This window comes from Wasmannia auropunctata, unplaced genomic scaffold (assembly GCF_000956235.1).
Source record: "Wasmannia auropunctata unplaced genomic scaffold, wasmannia.A_1.0 LD335828.1, whole genome shotgun sequence".
NCBI lineage: Eukaryota > Metazoa > Arthropoda > Insecta > Hymenoptera > Formicidae > Wasmannia > Wasmannia auropunctata.
The window spans coordinates 3198206-3222868 of NW_012027062.1; the positions used below are offsets into that span (position 1 = coordinate 3198206).

A 24663-nucleotide genomic window follows, 5' to 3' on the forward strand; every position below is an offset into this window, starting at 1 on the left:
ATACGTCCTTTAATTTATGGAAATTGATAAATAGATTCGATTCGTTTTTTAATTACTCAGTTACAGTTACAGTTAATTCGCTAAAATTATCCATTATATAAATTAGCCATTATCATCTTAAATGATGAATGGTAACGCATTGTTCCTAAATGAATGTAGTGATTGCCATTCTTACAAGTAAGTATTCTCTAAGACCAAATGCATAATTACCAACAATTATTTATTTTTAGACTTTAGAAATTTTCTTGTCTGAATTATGAAATATGTGACATAAAATTTATACAAGGTATCCTTTTTTATCGTTATTATACCATATATTTTGTATATGTCGTAGGGAAAAAGTTATTTGTTTTAAAGGAGTAAATCTTGTGATTGTTAAAAAAAAAATTCATAATTATCAGCAATGAAAGGGACATCCTATATGATATACTATACATACGGACGCTTTATTTAACGTATTTCCTTGCTGCATTAAGGTAATTTACATTTATATTTGCATTAAATTATTCTTGATTGATATGATTTATATTTTCATATATAATTGTCGATGAGATGAACAAATTTATTTGTAAAGAAAAATAATTGTTTGTTGTAACGAAATAATGCCTTTCCGTGAGGTTGAATTCAACACGCTTACTCAGACTCAAATACTTTAATGGCTATAAGCGACGACCAGTTAATCAATTTTTAAGGCTAAGTATATATCATTGTAAATATACATGTATGTATATCATTCACATTGATGGACGATCAATATATTCACTGATTAATACGCTTCTTGTGTGCATCGTTCTTATTACACCTGATCCGTACGAATGCTTGTCTACTTGTACGATTCAGGCTGAAAAATTAGTAGATTCAAATGTAAAAAATTCGGCAAACATTGAAGAAATTTGTCGATAATTAATGAAGTGAAATATATTGATTAATATTGTCTCGAGGACAAAATATGATATCCTGTAGTTGTAGCTAATGTCTGTGATTAAAACGCAGTTCTAATTATTAATTCTAATGATTGTATGATCCGTAAGTTAATATAAACAGCATTGAATGCATTCTGTAACTTCTTCGACCCTCTTTATTATGATAAATCACAGAAAATTTATGCGTATGGAATGTAAATGTGTTACAGTAATAAAATAATATTTTATACAAATTAAACTGGAAAAGATTTTTCTTTTCTAATTTTGCGTTTAATCCTACATATTTTGGATAAAAATATGCAAAGTGCACGAGAAAAAGTTATTTTACGAAATAGTATAAACACATAATTATCTAATTTAATTACACAATTTACATTCCAAATTTAAACAGTTTACTATTTGCTTCTTGTTTATTTCGCAGTATTTCGGAGTATCGATCTCGCGGTATTCGCGTGACAAATATACGGTCAATTACAGCAGAAATTCTAGATTCCCGAAAGACTTCGTATCAAAATACGATACCACGGACGTCATAAGACTATGTGATATCTCGGTTCTTATTGCAAGTCCCTGGATTCGCCACGTACGACAGCGTGTAATGAGAATTTCTATTCGTATTTTACTTTTTATTTCTGTCCCTCCTCGAGCGAATCCTTAAAGTGATATATTCCCACTTAAAGGTCGTATATTGGAGAATATTCTAATTATACACGTACAAAAATAGTTTGTCCAAATTTTTATATGCAGATTGGCTAATTAGTTTTCCGCCCGATATCGCAGAATATCGGAGAAAAGTATTTTATCGTTATTCATATTATTATATAGAGCACGAATTATCTGGAGAAAGAGAGAGAAAGAGAGAGAGAGAGAGAGAGGAAATAGGTATCTATGTAAAAAAAGTTTATTAAAAACCGATTTTTTTATGGCTATAATATCTCTGACGTCATTTCTAGGAAATCGAATATTTCTTTTCTCGAATTTTGCGATCTTTCCTCTCGTAATTATGTTACATTAATGGGACGTTAATTAATGTCATTATTGGATGTTATTTTTAATCCGAGTCGCAAAATAACTTTTAGGAAAAGATCGAGTAAAAATGGAATCTTAGAAGATCGCTAATTCCATAAATAACGGGAAAAGGTATTCTTATTATCGTCGCTCAAACAACGGTGAACGTTATATGGAGATAGAATCGAACTCGAGAAAAGCTGAGAGTATTAATAAAAGGCAATGCTATTTCAGAAAAGGTCAATTGCCTCGGTTCTTGCGAACCTCAATTCGCGCATCTAAAATTATTCCCCAATATTTTCTTATACTCGATTATAATAATAACTTTACTTAACAGTCGTGATCCTAATATTAAAATATATAAGCAAATTGTGTCAAATTAAATTAGTGTTTGCGAACCACAAGAAGGTACAATTCTGACGCTGCAGTTGTGATAATTACATATACCTAATTCTATTTAAGATTATTCTGTCGGGGACACTGTGGGGGTTGAACCTCAGATCGTATTGCACTCAACCCTCGAGTTCAAGTATAGTGCAAATCGCGAGTTAATATGGCTATTGTTACAGTAATGACAAGTGCACCGTATCTTTTTATATTATTCTTTTTTACAGTACATCTGGAAGAAGGAAGTAATAGCAACTTTCCAATAAAGAGTGCGACGCTACTTCGAATACATTGCGCAACGCCATGATCAAACACTCATCGAGGCGCAATAAATGCAGATATTAGCCGCGTTACAGTCTCGAAAAACTCGCCGTCTCGCTGCCGCGTTTCCCCTTTTTTTTCCCTTCCCTTGCGAAAAATTCGTAGAACGGCTTGTCTCGCCACCCGCTTCTGGGATCTGTACCGTGGGGGAAGCAAAGGCAACAGGAAAAAAAAAGAAAACGGAAAAAAGGACAAACCGTCACGTACGTATGTACGCCGTATGTGGGGGTGCGTTATGGGGCGAGGAGACCGCTCGGGGGTGGAGAACGCCTGCGCCGGCTGGAGTGCACCCTATATAAGAGGCAACACGTTCTGAAGAGCGATACTCACATTTGGAAGCCCGCGTCGCGACGGACAGGCTGATCGTCACCTCCGAAAAGATGATGGGATTCACCAGAAGTTACCTCGTGAGCCTGTTCCTCTACGTCTGCGTTGTCAACGAGATTCGTCAGCCTGCGGTGAGTGATTCCCACCGCGAATTTGTCTTTTCTTCTGCCCGCGAATAGTTCACCGCTGTGGCGCCGAACTTGAAAATATTCTTCATTTCATTTAAATAAACGGTTATTTAAATAAATGGAATAGACAATATAAAATAGTTCGTATACATTAGAGAGTTCCGCCAAAGTATCGATTGAGGATATTTGAAATTGCACGGAGACATATGCTTAGATTGGATCATTCTTTTTTGGCTATACAATTTTTAATATTTGAGTGATTTTTTCTTCAGATGAATATTTAATTAAGATAGTTTTTAATGTTTAACGCAAAGAGAGAGAGAGAGAGAGAATAATTTAAAGAAAAATGTTTGCAATATACTTATTTATAATTTATATACTTATTTTATAAATTAATTATATCAAATTTTAATTAAAGCGGAATTCACGTAAAGATATTTAATAAATAAATTTTTTAATAATAACGTTTTTCATTAGTTCCGCCTTTTAGAACTTACGTCAAAATTTTTGTTTATTCAATAATAAAATGAATTATGTGAATATTATTTTATCATTTCGATTCTTATAGCAGTAAAACATATAAATTCATATGTATTCATAGATAAATTTGATATGAATCATATTTGAAAATATATTTTGAATCATTATATATTACGTATATCTTATTTAGCGTTAATTTTTTAAAGCAACAATATATAATGTAATTGTTACTTTCAATTAAATTTTAAAATTTAATTAAATTAACGCGCATTTCATATTTTCTTTTGCTGGTCTGACCTTTCGGCCGAGTTTGAAATGATCTAGCGATTACTTTGAGCGAATAAACGTGTTTACAACGTACTTGCGAATAAAGGAATGTTTGGCAGGCACTTGGAGTATGCACTTGCAAAATTGCATCGCTTTATTGCGGTCTGTATCCAAGTTGTTGCGAGAAATTCCTTAACGATTAATTATATCACGACGAAAATTCGCGTGAGCGAAGATAAACATTCGCGGCACAATAAACATACTTGAGATACGCGTCTTTCTTAGAAAAGAAAAAATCTCTTGAAAAAAATTTAAAGAACATATATACGGAAAAAGAATTATGAGCGTGTGATTTATATATAATATGTGCATAAAATGTGCTCGTTTAACTGGAACACAGATAAAATCGTCTGTCGCTTAATTTTATTATTTATATAGAGACACGGGTTTATGGAATTCGTATAAAAAAATGGTCAATGTATTATTACCTCACGTTACTTACGTGACTCCGGAATCCAGATAAAATTTCTTATCTCTCAGCTTCTTAGGACGACAGCCGTAGAACTCTTTAGGATCAAAAAGACATAAATGGATAACGGTATGGCCTTTTCATGTATCGAGTGTATGGCGGTTTTAGAAAACATTTTCCACTTTTTTGCGACTCACGTTTCAACGTTATCTTATATCTTATTAGATTTTTAGACGCAGCCCAGCTGTATTGTTATATACCCGTCGTTTTTCGTGTACAAAGTTTAGGGAGCCGGTGGCGAGACAAGCGCGCGCGTATATCATATACAGCAGACGGTATGGCCGAAAAGGAAGATGCACAAGGAAGAGCGTACACGCCCATTTCTCTTTGTGCATCCAAAATATCGGGCAGACATCGAATTTGAAATCTCGAATAAGCCGAATTCTCCGCCGTTTCTCGCAGCGATAGTGCTTGCGCCAGAGATACTACTTGTCGGTATACGTTCTCGCTCGAATATAGAAAATTCAAGGATCCATCCTCGGAAGTGAGCTGGCATTCAGCACGACCGTTCTGCAGTTGATGCTTTTAAAGAGCTTTGCAAGTCCGACAAAGGGAATCAGTTGAACGAGCGGATTACACCTTCGAATGTACGTCGGCGTATATGTCGCCGTATAATTAAAATACACCTAAAAAATTACGGATCTATCGATCGCGGTTACAAAAAACGGATCTCGGTTATTGGTTCTCCGATCCCTCGTAATTGGTTTCAAAGCGCCAAAGCCATTTCGAAAACAAAGATGCTTTTCCATCCGGAGAGCTCTTTCCATACATTCGAGCGTATTGCTTTCGCTCGAATTCGTTTTATAATCGTCCGTGTATATAGTATTTTTATGAGTATTTGAAAGGTCGATATATAAATTAGATTTTTCGATATATAAATTAGATATTTAAATTAGATTTTTTTTAATCAACACGGAATTATATATGTATTGGTATAAAGAATCATTTTTATTGCATTGAATACCTATGCATGAAATACCTACAAAGTACTTATTCTACTTTATTTCATGATATTTGGCTTCTTTTAATGAGAAAGTACAATTTATTATAACGTGCTAACAACTTTGCGACAGATTCGATTTTATTTTGTCACATAGAGCATCAGATAAATCTTTCGAGATTAGTTTCTCAATCCTTTGTTAGCTATACTTGGCTATACTTGTATTCTAATTACAGCAGATTACGTGCGATCAAACGGATTCTATCATATTTTTCGCGTACAGAAAGAAAGAGAGAGAAAGCGGAAGCACTTGTATTCTTCTTTGATCACGCACTTTAGACGACACGTAACTACGGAAAACCGAGAGCTTCTTGAATAAAAAAATGTCCTCCCAGCCAGAAGTAGGTCAAAGGAAGTATTTACTGCCGGTTTCAATAAATGTCTTGATAGCAGAAGCATAGCTCCAATTTAACGAAGGAATTATAATTTGATACTTCAAGGAATTTGAAGACGATCTTATATGTTTTTGCTGTTTCACATTAAATGTTTTTATAATTAACTATTTAACTATTGCGATCTTAACGCCTCGAAATTGGATTTATTGATTTTTAGAATATCCTGTACACTGCTCCGTGTAGAGTTCCGTGTATTAATAATTCCCGAATGTACAGAGTAGGGACAATTTATTTCCGCGGCATATTGTTCGTCTATATTTTGCCAAAGAACAGAATAGCGAACCGCAAGACGAGATTCGACTGTTGAACCAGTCCTATATATGACTGAACTTTCTTAATATCATACTGTAAATTTGTATAGGGAGCCGGAGAGTCCCTGCTTACTGGAAATCCGCAACTTCGTAAGCCGCTCCCCAAGCTCCTTTTCATTTTCATTTCTAAAAGTAGGATCTTGCCTCTGTTTATCCTCTTTGCAAATATGTCCTCCGTCACGGTTTCCTTCGGTACCTTTTAGAAATTTACGTTTCATCTTATCGTTCATCTAGCATCAAAGTCTGTCTTAAACGACACATCTTATTCGAGTGGTATAAAAAGCCAAAAACAAACGTATTGAAACGTATTTTTTATATGTTATTTTTTATACGTTTTATATGTATCGTTGAAACGTATCGAGCTCGTTTAATTACAGGTATTAATTTTTACAGCTAGGTATTAAAAAAAAAGTATTTTTTTATTCGGCATCTGTAATTATATGGCTCTGTCGTGTATCAGTATTTACGACGTTAAATTAAACTGGCGTCGTTAAAAAGTAGCTGATCTTTTTTTGCTCGGTGAAATTATTGTACGAATTGTTTCTCTGACGAGCATTGATCGCAAAATTAAATTGCGTCCCCGCGTACGGAGGATAAAAAAGCGCTTTTACAAGGGGACTTTACTTCCCCATCCATTCTGTGACGACATCAATAGACGTTACGTCGCGAAAATGTCACGTAAGGAAGGGCACCCGGAGGTTTGCATCAATGGTAAAGATGCGGAGAATCAAACCTGTTGCCTTCTTTATTCAAGGCAGTGAGAGGAATGAGAAATGTCTTTAACGATATTCGTTGCGCAAAAGGGCGTTTTATTGATTTATCAAAGCACCGGCGCGCCGTGCTTCTCAAAGAGATTATTTCTCGATACTTCCGACGTGGAATTGAATTATTTCGCTAGGAATGACCATTTTTTTCTCGCGTCGCACCAGTTTATCATTAACACAAAGTATTCGCGAAACAAAATCTGTTTATCCTTTCCTCCTCCCCTGCGTGAGATATCACAACATAAACTGAGAATTAGAGGAAATAAAGGCCACAATTTGGCATTTTCCTTTAATTTCCTGTTTATTCTAAAATACGAGTCAATATTCGATTTTTACTTATCAGAACATATACAATATTTGCTTTGTAATAATCTCTTCCGTTGTATTTACCAATAAAATTTGCGGTGTGTTTGATTTGAAGGTATGCCTCATTTAAAATAGTTTATCGGAATTAAACGGAATAATTTGCTTTGACGAGAGAAGCGGCAAAGTCCGTCTCGCCAGAGACCGACTGACACTATACGAGTATAAATTTATGAGATATTACAAGATATCTCGAATGAGCAGACTACGGGCGAAACATGTATGATGTAGCTGCTCATATTGTAGTGCTTTAAATAGGCGGTGGGCGTTCTTAATCGACGAAAACAAAAGGCCAGCGGCTTTCACCGTGATGTTATATGCACTATAGAAATTGGTCCGAGTGAAGGTGTTTCGTATGTGCACACGGAGATGCGTCCGTGTGCAAATTACATTGTGAGGAGACGGCGCGATCTTCTTGAAAGGGTTCTCTTTTGGAAAGATGGGGAATTATTACTCGCAATAACTCGTTTATTATACGAAAAGAACAGTCCTTTTACACACAATTTCACTTTAAAGTTAAACATACTTGCTCCAAATAGAAGAGCCGATACTGTGAGCACTTATCGTGTAATATACGTCAAACATAAAAGTCAAAGCTCAAGCTACAAATGTTCTCATTTTTCTTTACTCTCTTATCGATTAGAAATTACTCATAAATGATTTGAGAAATTGCTCGATATTGTTACGACAAGAGCCTCAATAGTACTTCTTCATTACTTCTCCGCAGCGCACGCTAGATTAAGCACACAGAGTTAATCTTGATCCGTTCTCCCACTCTTGGAGAAGTTAAGAGCACTCGCTTTGTCTGGCATAATATGTCGGCGTAATATAATTAAAGCCGGTCGATTTGAAGTTCTGGTAACTTCGAAAGCTCCTCCGTCTTGTGTTTTGTTACGATCCTCGTCCCCGCGGACAAGAATCCTTCGCGGCGCGGTATTCCGTGTCGTTCCACTCGAAGTAGTCGAAGACGGCTGTGGTCAGACCAAGCGTAGCCACTTATTACCGAGCCAAAAGCTCACGTATTATACCTCGATCTTAGCTCTATTATTGTGCTCAATCCTCATTTCAAATACCTCGAATGGTAGAATAAATTCTATTCAACGGAAGTAAGTTTTTGAAATATTAAATTCTCTTAGGGATTATTTAAAATATTGTATAGTTAAGATACAGATTTTCTCTTCTTGAATATACATTTTGTTATTGTTTATATAGAATGAAATGGGTCGGTCAAGTATACATAGCAAAAGGATTAAAGAACACTTTATCAAATTCTCTGAGTTACCTCTTTTTTTTTTTTAAGTGAGTCTTAAATATTTATGAGCGAGGATTCAGGAACGAAGAGCATATTGTTTGCAGGACGTGTCTGATCATTTTATCGTTCGTTGAATTCTGCAGTCGTAATCAGTGCGAAGGTCTTCTTCGTGGCATCTGCGAGCACTGTATCTTCGATCAGTAATTTCCCTTCTACGCGGTCGTGACGAAAGCAAACGAGAGCGCGGCGGTTCTATGCAAATCGAACTCAGATTGTTCGCATCGCGCGCGGCGTTTTCTAAATTTATTGGAGCGCGCTTCGCGCGCGCTCGACATCTCCGCGAGTTTGCGTTCCGCGCGATAACGAAACGAGATTCGATGAATAAAAATTTATCCTTTTAATAAATGTCCATCGTGCCGAGGACGGAAATGTCCGCGCGCGCGAAACGCGCGGAGAAGCGGCGAGCGGACGCCGCTGCCGTTACGAATAATTACGTCCGTGCCTTGCAGATTAATCAGAAAGTTTGATTCGCGCGACACCGAAGCATTAATCACATCCACATGCGTACGCGGCACTTGTTATCAACTATAACGCACCCGTGTGCCGCCGCGGTGCATCGTGATTTATCGTCGCTCGCTCGTCGCGGCATCGCCCGCATGACGGATGGCGAACTATCGATAAAAGAGATGCGCATCCCTTCCCTGAGAAACATGTGTATTTAATTGTACGGGACATCCAGTTTGCGCGTGAACGAACTCGCGTTCGACACGATTATCAATATTCCCCGCGGACGCGTCGACAATGCGAAATATACGCGGCGCGAAATATGTGACGCTCGTCTCTACAGCTGCTCCGATTACGTCGGCACGCACATACACACGCGCATACACATGCGCGCGCGAGCGCGATCTTTAAATTACAAATAAATCGTGTTAATCGCTCGGATGTCGAATTTACGCGCGCGATCGGAATCCGCGAATTTGTCATCGACCCGCGCGCATATCCGACGACGTGTTCGACGTCGCCGTGTCACGCAAATCCAGACACGAGCATCTTACGCGCGGCGGTAAACTTTAAATGGATGATTAAAGTTGTCGAGCGTAATAAATGGTTTAAGTGATTAAAGGAGGCCTGCGCGCGTGATTAAGTTCACAGATAGCGGGCTGCTCGTCGATCTTAATATCGCGTATCGATCGTTGGCGTTTCACCACGAGATCGTATAATAATTCTCTCGTTATTGTTTGAAAGAGACGCGACTTTCGTGGAAGATTAATGTCGTTTGCCGAGCAGATGTGCTCCCGTCCCACGTTGTTAGAAGCGTTTTACGAGAAACCCCGATGATGTAACGCGGTTCTTTGTACGGCGCTGTCGCGCGTGCTGTTTGAGCCGCCGCTGCGCCGTTTGCTCCGATTTAACTGGAAAGCGAACTTGATGAACTTTAGAGATGATATATTTTACATCTTAGTAGCGCGATAAAAATTGATGTCCAATATTTAATATTACGAATTTGTTCAATAATATTTTAATACTTCGAACGATAGTTATACTCTTAAAGAATATAATATTTTCTAAGTCTTCTTTTTTAATATAGCAGATAAACTTTTTAAACGCTAATACTTTTCAGACAATTTTTTTTACGTTTCCATTGTGAATCTCATAAAGAAGCGCTACACTTACTATTCATTCTGTATCCATCTCATATGGATACATTTCTGATTTAATTCGCGAATCTTACGTCACACGTCGTTATTCACCCTTAATTAGTTTAGAGCTTGCACCGTCTCACGCCGCTAAAAGGAAGCTTATCTGCGGCGTTCCGTACGAACGAATGGAGCTCGAAATAGCACGTATAAATGAACGTCTCGTAATTTAGATCGAAAGAAATTTCACGTGATAGTTAATTAACGCTTGGCTCGAAGATTCCCGAAATATATAGGGAATCGGCGGCTTCAGTAATCCTTGCTTTTACGTTCGAATGCGGGTTTCATTTCTGCCATTCTATCTTCCACTTAATTTACGAAGGGTATAAATGTCACGGTGTCCCGTCATTTATTTTACCCGAGAGTCGCTTTTATTTGCTCTTCTCGGTACATTTTTGGCGATATCCTTAAACCACCACCCTGTCCGCGGCATTGATGGATATAACTGTCTTTGGAATGGAAATAACCAGTCACGATCGTCGATACATCAACCGCATGATATAAAACATAAAGGGGACCTCGAGGTCCCCCTCTTTCCGGCTGTTCATTTAGGTGCAAAAATTGTGTACGAAGAGCGCAAAATCGATGAGATACGATAACATCATTTAGGCGACCCACATCGTTAACCGTCCCTTTTTGTTAAGCTCGCCCAATGTGCTAAATATTTTTCCAGCTATCTGTCATCGAGAGGACCTTTCGCCGTACAATCTGTGCCACTTCCAAGAAAATGATGCCCATACGCCATCTCGTTAATCACCTCTTTTCGCAGAAATCGAGGCAGCTCCGAACTTTCGTACGTCCACGCGTGGGACGTTACGGAGGAGTCATTGATAGAGCGAGAGATCTCTTTTATAATCTCAGTTACGTCACGAGAAAGTGGCGTGACATGCATATCGTGGCGCATTCTTCGAATAAAAAGCTCGGGTAAATCAGAGAGGTGGCATTATGTGAAATAAATTAGCGAATACGTTTGTGGAGGAGACCTTTTGCCGGCTCGATCGAAAATAGAATAAAACGCAAAATACAGAATTAAGACGGATTATTTACGATAATGAGATGCGATGTTGAGCGAGTGTCACTAAAAATAAGTGATATAAATAGTTCGCGTCAGACTGAAGTGCCGACATCGCGTACATCGCGGTACGTGATTAAGGCAGCCTAGTTCGACGTAAATCTGAATACGCACGCAAGTTTTGATAATATCATTATCCCAACTAACTGTAGTTGCTACACGAGAATAACTACGATCGAGTAACACTCCATCTAATGCAGCGGTATGTATTATCGCGAATATTATTTAAGTAGCTTCGCATTAATTTTCTGACGCAACGCATTTTCCACTCTAAGCCCTCAGACAAACAGCTGTAATCTGACTTAAATATATCAAAGTTGTCATGATATATTCTCCAGTATATATTTTTTAAGATAATTTGTGAACGAGTGAAAATTATATTGTGCAAACATCTTAGTGTCTTAGTAAAAAGTTCTTCGAAGCAATTTTAGTAAAAGAGTTTTGCTGCATCGATTCTTAGAAAACGCTACATAAATTCAAAATAAATCTCTAGTGAAAAGGAAAAATTTTATTTTTTCCAAAAATTTTGAAAATCGGACTATTTTGATGAAACTTGAAAGATATACAAAGCTTCATAAAAATAAGTGGTTTCCGAAATTTTTGAAAAAAAAAGAAATTTTTTCTTCAACTTTGACAGCTTGTCAAATATCTTTGAAACTAAGCGGTTTTGGATATATAAAGTTTTCTTACACTAATTCTAGTGTAAGAAATCATCTCTTAAAATTTTTTTAAGTACCTAACTCCTATTTTTTAAGTACTTATCCTTATATATTATATAGTAATTAATTAGTATTTTTTAGTTTAATAAAACTCAAAATAAATAAAACTCAATAAAGTATAAAATATTAAAGTATAAATATAAATAACTGTACTGTAATAGATATATATCTGTAAGAAATCTAGAGAAAGAGAGAGAGAAAGAGAGAGAGAGAGAGAGAGAGAGAGAAATTGAAAAATATAGATCTTTTAATCTCTCTTTAATCTCTTTATGGGATTTTCATTTCGTTACACAAAAATATATAACAACAGCAAGCAGAAAAGATTACAGATAACATTTTGCATGTGTTTGAAGGAAAAACACGTCTAGCTTTTTGGCAGAAACGAAAGAAGAGGTTTTGCCGGTTCTTCGGATACAATTTGCAGGGCAAGTGCGAATGCATGTAACATCGGTCAACATTGGTGAAAACTTTCTCGAAAGCTGCAATACACACGCTGTCAAGTATCCAAAGTCTCTTCGTATCTCCTTATCAACCGTGGTCGATCTTCAGATTCGTCGCTCTTGCAAAACTATGAAGTTTTCGTTTGTGAAGAGGTGAACGCGACTGCTCGTTCGGAGTCCTATACGGACGTAAGTGGACTTACAGGACGTAGCTAATCGCCTGTAAAAAAAAAGGCAATGCAGTCGAGAGAATACAAATGCGTTCTTCATGCCGCATGAAAGAACGTATCGTTAACGTGACGCACGTTGGATGTGGCATCGACTGATCGGAAAACGCTTTGTCACTCGGCATTGCGTCTCGTTCAAGTGCGCTTCGTCCGTGTGTTTACAATTCTTTCGCGGAGAAATTTTGTCCAGTTTGTAATTTGCCGTGGTCGGCAAAGCTTCCTTATCAAAGATACAATTTTGAGTAAAGAATACAGCGTGCGAGATAATATGATTAAACAATCTCTGTAAATCTATATATCTATATATCTATAAATATAAATATTTATATATAATTATATATCGCTAATAAATTCATGATATTGCTTTGCTTTAAATTTGAACGGTGTATATACATATTTACATAATTTACATATTTACAATTATTAAACGTTGCATAATTTTCCGTAATTTATTAATTAGAATTATTAAATAGTGTAACGTAATTCTTACGTGATTGTTTTTAGAAGAAACATTTTTCTGTGCTCAACGGAGAGGAAAATGTTAATAATTTTTCATAACAACGGTATAGTTAATAATATTTTGTACGTTATTTTATGACAAGCGGAAGAATTCATTTTTTGTGCTCAATGGAGGGAAATGTTAATAATTTTTCATAACAACGGTATAGTCAATAATACTTCGTACGTCATTTGTGACAAGCGGAAGAATTTTATTAGCCAAGTAAATCCACATATTTCCGTTGAAGAAAACAGCTTTTAGAATGTATGAGTCCGCCAAATCCCCGATATCTCCCTGGTGGAATTCATGCGACGCGGTTGCATCGAGAACTAAATTTTCTAGAAACGTTTACCTTGCCAATAAACTTACTCAAATGCGAAGGCGTGGTAGAATGTGGTACGGAAGATGGAGCGAGGGAAAGAAGAAGCGAGAGAATTCGAGAACAGCTGTTTAAGGGACATCCGGACGGGGAGATGGGCGATTGAATACTTTTATAACTAAATTTCGTGTAAGACAGCAAGAATTTACGTTGTTTCATTCCGTAAGGAATGTCACTACCAATCTGCCAAAGTATTCGAATATTGCGCCCGATGATCTCACAGATGCCAGAGATTCTATCTCTCGAAAAGCTACAGAAAGCTTGCCGACAGCGTGTATTGCAGTGAAGGTACATCGGAGGGGCAACTCAATAGAAACATATCTGTATCAATAAATTGGATTGCTCGAAAAGATCGGTAAATTGAGTTTCTTCTAATAATACTATAAAGTCGCTTTTAAAAAAGGATTTGTATAAAAAATCTTGATTATTTGGTACGTTTTATTTAATCAATTATTTCAGTAAATTTATATTTTTTAATTTACATTTTTAATTATAAATATTTTCGCAGAGGTAAAATTAAAATAAATATTTGCGATTTAAAGTATCGTTTCGAATAAATTGCCGCAAAGTCCGTGTACATGTAATATCATGTCACTTGAAATTGTGACGTATTTCATCGACTGTTTATGACTCTTGAGAATTATGTCATATTTATTACGCAATTAAATAAAAATATACATATTTCGCACGCCATCTTATAAAAATTGCGCGCTAACTTCCAGTTCAGCTATTAGTTCGGATTCGTGCCATGTCTTTATCATTTTATCACGCAGAAGCGAAAGCAGAATTTTGGATAGACTGTTCATTGAGGAAGTTAATATGGTATACGGCATAATGTAATTAGCGAAACGTGGGTTTTCATTACAGGATAAGCCACGGTGCAGCTTCCTAGGAATTCAATTTAGTCCGACTGGCCAAGGACTATACGATTTAACATGCATCAAAGAGGCGGAAGGGTTTAATGAAACATGGCTATAATCACCGGTAACACCTTTCCTGCGTACGAACGCAAAATTATCCCGTGACCTTTCGCGGAGCGACAATTCCCGGGATTGAGCCAATAATTAAACATTTACTTCATTAACGTCACAAGATGAAATTTTCATATCTTGCTTGTTAAACAGAACTAATTCGCGAGGATTTTGTCAAAAATTACATTGTAAGCTTCGATAATCACAAGTGAAAATTATTCGATTAAGTAGATATAAATCGTGTGTATTTTGGTATATTTTATTATCGGGAAAACGATTATATTGTAAAGATTAATTTTATTGAAGAGGATTTTGTTAAAGAGATTGTGAATAACGGACGATAAACGAGATTAAATTACCGCAGCTGCACAATCGAGTTTTCACAAATGTACGTGCGTGCAGTTTCTGCTATGCAAATTCGTGCACTACATTTCTCAAACGCAGAAGCAAGATTGTACGATATGAAACGCAGCAGGTGCCACATGGTGCCCCGTATGAACATGTGCATAGAAATATTGAAATTATTATTACAGCTTCTTAAAACCGAGCTGTGAAGAATGGATTTCTTTATCTGTTAATGATGTCTCCAACAAACTTTATAGATCTCTCCTCGAGTATAAATTCTCTTTATCTTTGACAAGTTTATACGCGAACTTTCTTAGCCGCATATTATTGCCCAGAACTAAATTATAGAAACATTTCAAATATTCTAACGAAGTTTGTTTGACATTTAAATCTAATATTACAGTGAAGCTGCTTTTGAAATTTATTTTGTCTAGTAATTCGATATTCTGGTAATTCGATATTTTATATATATTTCAAAAGTCTCAAATAGGAGGATATCACGTAGCGCGGAAAAACTGTCTCAATTTTCGTGAATATTGAAGTTTGTTTATTTAAATTCAGCATACGCGCTGTAAAATGTGGACGGTGTCACATGGTCTTCTGATCGCAGATATGCTTTATAATTGTAGCTATCATATGCAGAGCTTGACGTCATGCGCATCACTGAAATTGGGTTTGAAGCATCACTAATCTAGCGCCGTAATAACGTTAATTACGTTACGAGGGCGAGTGACAAATATTTCACGTTATATTGTTGCCAAAATTATTGTTTACTCTCGTATCTTATTTGTATCAATTTCAACATCAATCAATTTCGATTTGTGACGTCGATTCTTGACAATTTTACAAATTCAGCCGTATCAACCGTTTCCATTGAGAAATGCGATAGGTTCTTCTAATATCTGTTATCATTCTTCTATCTCTGTTAATAGTGAGCACGCTTTCAAATATGGTAGTTCTTTCTTTATCGCAATGTTCAATATCATGGCATAAAAGGATGTTCGAATGCGCGTCGTTTCGAGCCGCGCTTTCACGTTCAAAGGATATTACCAAACGCCCACAAAGGTATATGATCGCAGTTAATGTCGACGACATCTGACCGAAATTTGCAAACTGTTTCAGAGTTTACGCGAAGCAATAATATTGCGAAGGTACTTTGAGTCACTTCCATTAGAAGTGGCGTAAACGCGGGGGTGGTGTGAGTCAACGCTAAATCACAGAACATCATATAATACCTGCAACACGTTGTCCAATATAAGTCTCGAATGAAATTAGTTTGATGAGTAGAGTAAGATAAACTATCGTAATTATATATATTACAATTTCCCGCGTTTTTTTCGTTATAAAATATAAAGATTCGTTGGAATATTTAGTAAGATTTAAATTTTTTTTTATAAAAGACACAAACGTTATCGGTCGTTATTTTCAAATCTGAGGATAATATGTAAAAAGATATGGATTTTATAGAATGCAGTAAAAAATTGATTGCGTCGCAAAGCCTATATAAATGCTGATAGCGACTGATTCCACACGGAGGTTCCAATCGTAGACGTCAAACGCTACGCATTTTCAGCACTTGGCAAACCGCGCGATATTCCCTTCATTATCATTTTCACTCCGCGTATTCCCCGTAAACTACAGTGTAATATATCCGCGTTCATAAACGGCGTGTCGCGGCCGCCGCGGGATTTAATTCATCTCTGACGGCGCGATCATTTAATTATAGCGCAGCTGGCACGTATTTCGCATATTATGTACCAGATTAATTCCCGCGACTCGTATCTCGTCGAATTTTCATAAATCCACGTGGAAACGCGGAATCACAGTGTAGCCGATATCGCGCTACCGGCGTCGTCACGTTTCTCCCTGAAAAATTAGTGTCAAAACGTGACGACCGCCTTGCGCGAGCCACGTGCACGTGACTCGGATTCACGACGATCGATTAAAACGGGATTTAACGGGCATTGTATAAACGCTCAGTTACCTTGAGCGTTGTGGAAATAATAGAGAATTGAAATAAAGTGGAATGCCGGAAACATCGAGCGGGTCGCGTGCCGGTATTTTATTTCTCATAATAAATTCTACGAGCTCTGTTATCGGGCTGTTTTTATAAACTTACATTCGCGATTTCGCTCTACTATTTTGGTGATTAATTTTTTTACGGTCTGCAAACAGGTTTTTTAATCATTTTCAATAATTGCCGAATTAAATATCTAATTAAAATTTACATCAAAATAAATTTCTCGAAAAAATTAAATAAACAGCATGCATTTTATAATGCATTTACTTATACATCGTATTATTACAAAAAACACACAGAAACACGTACACGAATGTAATACTAGTATTTCAAGATTTTTTTCCTTCTGTCTTTTTGCCTCTTAATTAAGATCGGTAACTTAAACATAATTTTATCTCTATCTTCCTCTTAATTAAGAAACAGAAAAACAGATAAAATAATTTTAAGCTACCGATTTTTTAAACGAGAAAGCTATGTAAAATAAACCTAAATAATGTCGCAATTGCCAACTCGGTTTATGAAAATACGCAGCAGTTGAAAGATAACGAAAACAATATCGTGCTGTTAGAGAGAGCAAATCATCCGGAAATTATCACTGTTAAATAAAATATAAAAGGGCTTTCGATCCTTCCTGCATTTTATTGTATTTTTTAAGCGGTCTCGTTTGTATGATCGCAACTGGACGTAATTTGTATTTGTGTGATGTTCTCCGGAGCACGCTGATGCGTGATATTAAGCTTCGTCGTTCTTCGGAAGCGTATCCGTAGAGAATTTAATGAAACTGCATAACGGGGATCGACGGAGAGAAAGACGAGTGTTCTTTATCAAATATTTCAATTTCCAGATTCTTCTTGCATTATCTTCATTATTGAAGTTTATTGCAATGTGTGTTATTATATAGTAATTGTACATAATTGAATGCAATTGTGTTGTGTAAACGCCGATAATATTTTATGTATCATTATTTATCGCAATTATCTCATATAATTAATTGCAATGTATCGATATATATCAGATAATAGAACATTGAAGGATATGAATATAATTTCTGAATTTTTTTAATGCAAAACCCAACATGCAAAGAAGACCTATCGATCCGTAACCGATCACGTCTCGCTACAGGTGACATGCCAGGGCGAAGAAGGCAGCCAATGCATACCAAAGAAGATCTTTCTGGCGTTGCTGCGTTTACCGGAAGTCAGCTCGAATCTGGCGGCGTACTCGAGGACGGCGAGGATAATTCAGGAGACGAAGGACCATAACGACATGGCTCATCTGAAGGCTCTCGGTTCCGAGGAGAACGACGACGCTGAGATCTGCATACCCGGCGGTGTCTACCTGGAGCTCTTCAAGGATCCGGCGTTACGTGGACATCTCAGCGTCATGGCGCGCACTCACAAGCTGCCCGAATTTCCCGGACGTATTCTGGACAATGAGGAGATCGATTCGCGGGACCTGATCCCCGAATCGGAAAAACGCAGCGTCGCTACTTTGGCCAAGAACGGCGATCTACCGGTTACCACACACGAGCGCGAAGATGACGACGAGGATGACGATGAGAAGAGGAGCATCCTTTCTAGGTATATTTTCTGGAGACCTTTCCAAATCCTAAATGTCGAACTTAATAATTTTGAACAGGAAATATATTTAAAATCTCCGCACAAAGAGAAGATGCCGCGATAATTTCGAAACGAAAGAGTTATAGAAATCATTATATTACATTTTAATGATCTTTTGGCCCTCGTTACGAATAAATAAACACCATTTAATTATTTCGTAATATGATCTCGTGTCAATTTTATTATTAAGAAGATTACTCTGTACCACTTTATTTATTCAGTCACCCGAGTTAATCGATTTGTCGAATTAAGTGACAATGTGGACGAGCTGATTAATGGACGCGTGTTAACGGATGACGACAACCGCCGACGAGCGCTCGGGATTTATGACTACCTGGCCGAACTGGACCCGGAAGTGGCGGAGTATCCGTTAGACAAACGTAACGTCGGCTCCCTGGCGCGGGACTTCGCATTGCCCACCGGCAGGCGTCACATCGGCTCGGTGGCTCGCGATTACGGTTTCCCGAGCGGAAAGAGGAACATCGGTTCTCTGGCCAGACAGAGCACGCTGCCTTTGGGCGGCAAGAGAAACGTCGCTTCTTTGGCGAGAGACTCCATGCTGCCGCAGACCGGTAAGAGAAACGTCGCCGCTCTGGCCAGGGATTCCGCTCTGCCCTATGGTAAGCGATATCTCGCCTCGCTGGTCCGAAACGGCGGCTATCCGGTCCGCGTAGACGACGAGAGCGGCAAGCGTAGCATCGCCTCGTTGGCCAGGAACGCCGACTGGCCCAGTTACATGAAGCGAGGCGGCACCGCTCCACACAGGGTGATCTTCCTGCCGTGGGTGCTAAACCGTCAGGGGAGATCCCTGAAGGACGATCACGAGACGCGCAGCGAGCCCTTGGACCTACAGCAGCTCATCAGACACGACAATGGGAACGATGCCAAGGCGAGCGTTGCCGGCAACTGGCCGGCATCCTTCAGCGTCTCGGAGAATCTGGACGTGAACAGGGGGAAGAACAGGTCTAACAGGAGGATCGACGCCGCGACTTCGCAAACGAGACACAAACGACAGATCGACTTTTCCGACGAGTATCCGCTGCCCGTCGTGCAGAACACCAACATGCTCGATTACGAGGACATGATCGAGGCACTCGCCGATCATTACCCGAACGCGGAGAAGAGGTTCATGGGTGAGTAAATTCGGAGCGCGTGATATTTCAGTTGGTATTCATCCGGGGATTAATCCACGGGAGAGGTCCCGCGGAATACATTTTACATTTATAGCGCGTGATATGCGATATTTCGGTCAGTTATTAATTTATGATAATCTATCGTAAACGTTATGACACGAGCGAAAGGCTATCCATTTCAAATGTCATAGCACTATCGCGGATTTATCGCGCAGGGATGCTCTCGTTTTACGTGAGTAAAATTCAATTTTGTGCTTTCTTTCTTTCTTTTTGTTGATCAATATTTAAGCTCGCCAATTGATCCGGCAGTCAGAATCAGCGTTAATCGCGGGATCACAGTTGGCAATCGCATTTTTTTCGCTCCCTCTCGTACTCGCGACGCATCCATGGCGCGTCCCGTCGCTCGTTTCACATTCACCCTCAAAATTTCCACGATAGCAGCAGAAGAAGCTGCAGAGTTCGACACCGTCTGTTGTCAACCATAACTCTGTCGAGAACAGGTTCCGCGCCGGAGGTGCCGGCCGACTCGGGCTACCCTGAAGTGTTGCAACCGAGTAAGAGACATATCGGGGCCCTCGCACGCCTCGGCTGGCTTCCGTCGTTCCGTGCATCACGATTCTCTCGGTCACCGCGATATCTGGTCGAAAGGTCAGGCCGTTAGGCAGCCGCTCTCTCTCTCTCTATCTCTCTCTCACTCTCTCTCTCCTTTGCCGTGTCCTCTTCTCCTACCTCGATGTGTGATGTCAACCGTTTCGCCAGTACCTGTACTCAAGTAGAGCTCTACCTACAGACTGAGAAAATATGTCATATCTATGTGTGTGCCAGTAACGACAGATCTATCAGCCACGTCACGTCACGTCACGTCACGTCAAAATGATAACTCACCAAATACCAACAACTACCTACCACCATCTACAAATCACCACGTACAAAACAAAACGTTCTCCAATTGTGTCTTCTTCTTCTTCTTGTTCTTCTACTACTACCACGATACCACCCCGGGACTCATCACGGTAGTTGGGTGTACAATGTCTCGATGTAATGTCTCGCTGTTAGAGACTAGCGGCTACTATTAGATCGCTGGTTAGAGCGCTGGTAGTTGATCGATGTTAGACGATTAGACGGCGTAGAATCGGTGTTTTAGTTAGTAATTCTTAGTTTGTCTCAATGTCTCTTATCGAATGATTCCCAACATTAATTAATTTGTTATTCTTTCAAAAATATATTTAATTGTTCAAGTATCACGAATGAAAAATGTGGTTTATTTATTTATTTGGAAATTTCTATCTGTCTGTACGTATAACTTTTAACTATTATTACGTGACTCAACTGTTGGGAACCATGAGTGCCGTGATGCGGCATTTTTCTAGATATGTTCAAAAGTGCAGTGTTACACTGGAATGGTTTTTATATTGTTTTATTTTTATTTTAATGGTCTGCGCGACGTTATGTGATTTTTCAGCGAAGTGGTAACTCGTGCAATCGATAGGCAGGATTAAAAACCATTGCTGAAGGACACTGTGTTACATTGGTGTTATATTTTCAATGTTGAACGTTCCTACACTGTCGGAGTCTCTCTGGAATCATCAAATTGGCTCCATAGGGGCCAAAAACATTGATAATCACTTATAATTAATGCAAATTTTTATGCTGTATATATTGGTTATTTATTCTTCTCTATATTATTCCAATTTTTTTCTGTAAAATAAAGCGTTTTTTATAGGAAAAAATTTGAAACTTTTTAATGAATAACCAACAGCTGGTGTGCATGAATTAACTTTTGTTTTTTGTCGACTGTTCTGTTTCATTGTTTCCGTCATATAAGTGTCTGTGTTGACGCTGTCAGCACTGCGCGCTATCGATTAGTTACGTGTGTTTAGAATTGATCCAATTGTGTGTGGTTGTCGAATGAGCGGCGTTCTGCCGAGACATAACGAGTGCGCAAACGAATTTCAGGGAGGATCCCGCAGATGGGTCCTCGTCCAACTACACCCCCAACGCGTCGACTCGGTCGCTAAGACCGATCATCATCCCGAAAACCCGCTACCTGCAGGCCCTGCACGGAGATTGTCGACATGGCTTCAAGAGGTTCCTGTTACCGGACATCGATAACTTCCTGCGGACGTCGAACTCGCGCGTGATCGCGTCCCGTTCTATGTAAAAGCACATCCTTGCCTCGCTGTACTCGTCCAGGGCGGCGACGTCACATACAAATTACGTTACATTTGGACTCACGCGTTTTAACTCAGCGAATCGTAAGGGGAGTGAGGGGAAATGGATGTAAATATTCGGATCTTGTGATCTGACGTTCTTCCTTACTGGCCACTGATCATCCCTTGTCAACGGTAGATATCTACGAATATATAATATATACCTCGATTATTAATGATCTTTCAAATAATAATCTAAGCGTATAATAAAAATAACAATATAGCAAAAAGTTACTGTAAAAAAGAGAATCAGTTAATCGAAATTAAAAAAGGTGAAACGGTAACGGAAGTGAGGAAGTCCGTCACGCAATTTAATCAGCGACTGGTCCACAGATTCATATTGAGAAGAATTGATCTTGTCGCAAGATCCGTCGATGGACAATAAGCTTACTGCTCACCGACAATAATAGTTTCACGTAATCCTAATGTGACGCCTTAAATGTGCCGTCTGTATCGAACAGATTTTAAATCGTTATGCAAAAAGCGTACATCAGGAAAGGTAACAGATTTTTCTCGCTCAAAAATAAAAAAAGTAAGATTTTCTGGATGTTTATGTAAAGGACTTCGTCCTCGATAGGCTCTAAATTTACGAATTTCTTTAAATACGCATATATGTTTCTCTTGATACTTGTACGTCGATATTCTTAATGTCGGTGTATGGCAGACGTATCTGCTGACTTTTATAATTCGTAATCTTTCGAAGCAAGGCGAGAAATATCCTTGATCAACTTAAATATTAATAACAATAATTTTATAACAACAATCGATTGGCTCATGGTTTGCAATTTAGCATTGGTCTTCGATTATTAAGTTAATATTGAAATTATTGATGAATCACTTTTGGACGATTCAAGCAATACCTCGCAACTCTTTCCCTTTTTGTTGCGTCGTTCGCGACGATATGAACGAAGAGGGGACGAGAGGCTAATTTAGCCGTTAATTTAACGATAAATCATTGCCAGATCGAAATATTTTATTCCGCGTTCGATTTCCCATTTAAATAAGCACAATCGCTGTAGAAGCTATACGTTGCTTTGATAATTATTATTTAGCCCGGACTTCACCGATAAATCACTGCGAGATCGAAATATTTTACGCTCTCGGCGGCCGTGGCGAACCGTAAGATCGTAAAAAAAGAGGATAAAGAAATTCGCGTGCTTTAATTCGGCGACTGTTACTTAGCGAAAGCCAAGTGAATTGCCGTCGAACAAAGTGTTAAAAAAAATTATATAATAACTGTAATAAGACATTTACTCCCCAGATATTTCTCACCATGTTACGATTAATACTTTTCCCCGTCGTGTGATTTTAGGTAGTTGTGGTGTTAAGAGTCCCAGATGCAACGAATATAATCATTACATTTGTTATTTGCTTGAAAAACGTATTCGCTTAAACCATATCAAGTATGACTTCATTGATAGAATGAAGCAATTTCTAATTCTTTTTACAATTTTGAAGTTTACCTAGAAAAGGATTTATGGAAAATATAAAGTGTATATTAATTACATGCATGTATTTAATAACAATTTCCAAATTTTTACACATGGCATTATTGCATAAATGTTTTTTTTATGATAAATTCAATTAAAAGAATGTTGCACAGAAGCGTTCAAAGATTTTAAAACAGGAAACAAGGAAAGTGGCACGCATTTTTCATGTAGCAAACTTAAATAAAGAGCATCACTTCGCGATGCCCATCCTTGTTTCTCGTCTACGAATATTGTCTCGTTGTTATTATCGTTATTTTCTCGAAATCCTATAATTACAGCCGTGAGAATCTCGATCGTCCGCACACACGTAAGATCGACGAAGCCAGAAAATAATCTCCGTGAGCGTAGTAACATGTACGATGTAAATGCCAGATTTAGTGCTCAGGGAGCTTGCGAGCTCTCGATGGCGATAACGCGAAATTCGGTTTCATCCTAGTCTCCATTGTATCTCATTTAAATATTGTTAGAAATCGTCGTTGTGTAACATGTATGTGGTATTGCACGTATACAATCGAAATACGCTCGATGTCGCGGCATCATCGGTCTATCATTGCTGTGGATGACATATAAGTCTCTGTCGACTTCTCTTTAACTTTACGACTTAAAGTACTATGTGTTTGTCTAGACAATAATGGATAACCGAAGTGACAATAAAACGATAATAATATTGAAGTAATAAACACGAATTTCATTCCGCAAATGAATACTTTTTCCGTGTTTTCAATTGCTAAATAATATCATTAAATATCGTTTATGATATTACTTGCAGGACACAAAAAATTTTGTTTGTGACGTTACTAAACATCAAGGAAGAAAAAATATATCAAATATGAACAGCAGGTAACAAACATTTTATTATGTATTTTTATTTCATGAATTATAAATATTCTATTTTTTCTATTCTATGATTAAAACCATTATGTGTGACTTTATTTTAATGTCAGGTTTTAATAATAGAATAAAAATGTTAATAATAAAAAAATTGCAAATAGTATTATTTGTAATGTAGTATTTTAATAAAACAACTATTAATTATTATCTATTAATACAACAAATTATCTAATGAGTTGCTGAAGTCAGACTTTATTTTTACATTAACATTTCAGGAAAGGGAATAAGAAATACCATATTGATTAGATTGATAAAGATTTTATATATCTATATATACAGATTATAATTTATACTATTGTAATTTGTTTATACATCAGTATATGCAATATAATAATTATATATTAAGGAGCTACATACATTCTCGACGTCGAAAAATTAATTTTTTTAAAAGTGTTGATTTCGAGAACATTTGTGCCTCTTAATATATAATTATATAATTATATATGTGTGTATAATTATATAATTATATTTATCTATTTATATAATTATAGAT

At 37.7% G+C, this 24663-nt stretch overlaps 1 protein-coding gene across 3 annotated transcripts; it reads left to right on the top strand.

Moving 5' to 3' along the window:
- The first annotated feature begins 2966 nt into the window (after window positions 1-2966).
- Window positions 2967-23983, top strand: LOC105455990. Of its 3 annotated transcripts, none has more exons than XR_975201.1 (5): window positions 2967-3097; window positions 17950-18407; window positions 18699-19579; window positions 20080-20592; window positions 21536-21620. XR_975201.1 is itself a non-coding variant. In XM_011699739.1 (5 exons), exons 1-5 carry the CDS (start codon window positions 3020-3022, stop codon window positions 21738-21740), a joined length of 1770 nt encoding a protein of 589 aa, XP_011698041.1. In that variant the 5' UTR covers window positions 2967-3019; the 3' UTR covers window positions 21741-23983. The 3 variants fall into 3 exon arrangements, 2 of the variants coding, with proteins under 2 accessions (XP_011698041.1, XP_011698042.1); XM_011699739.1 differs by having other exon boundaries at window positions 20080-20227; window positions 21536-23983; XM_011699740.1 differs by lacking the exon at window positions 20080-20592 and having other exon boundaries at window positions 21536-21686.
- Window positions 23984-24663: the final 680 nt, after the last annotated feature.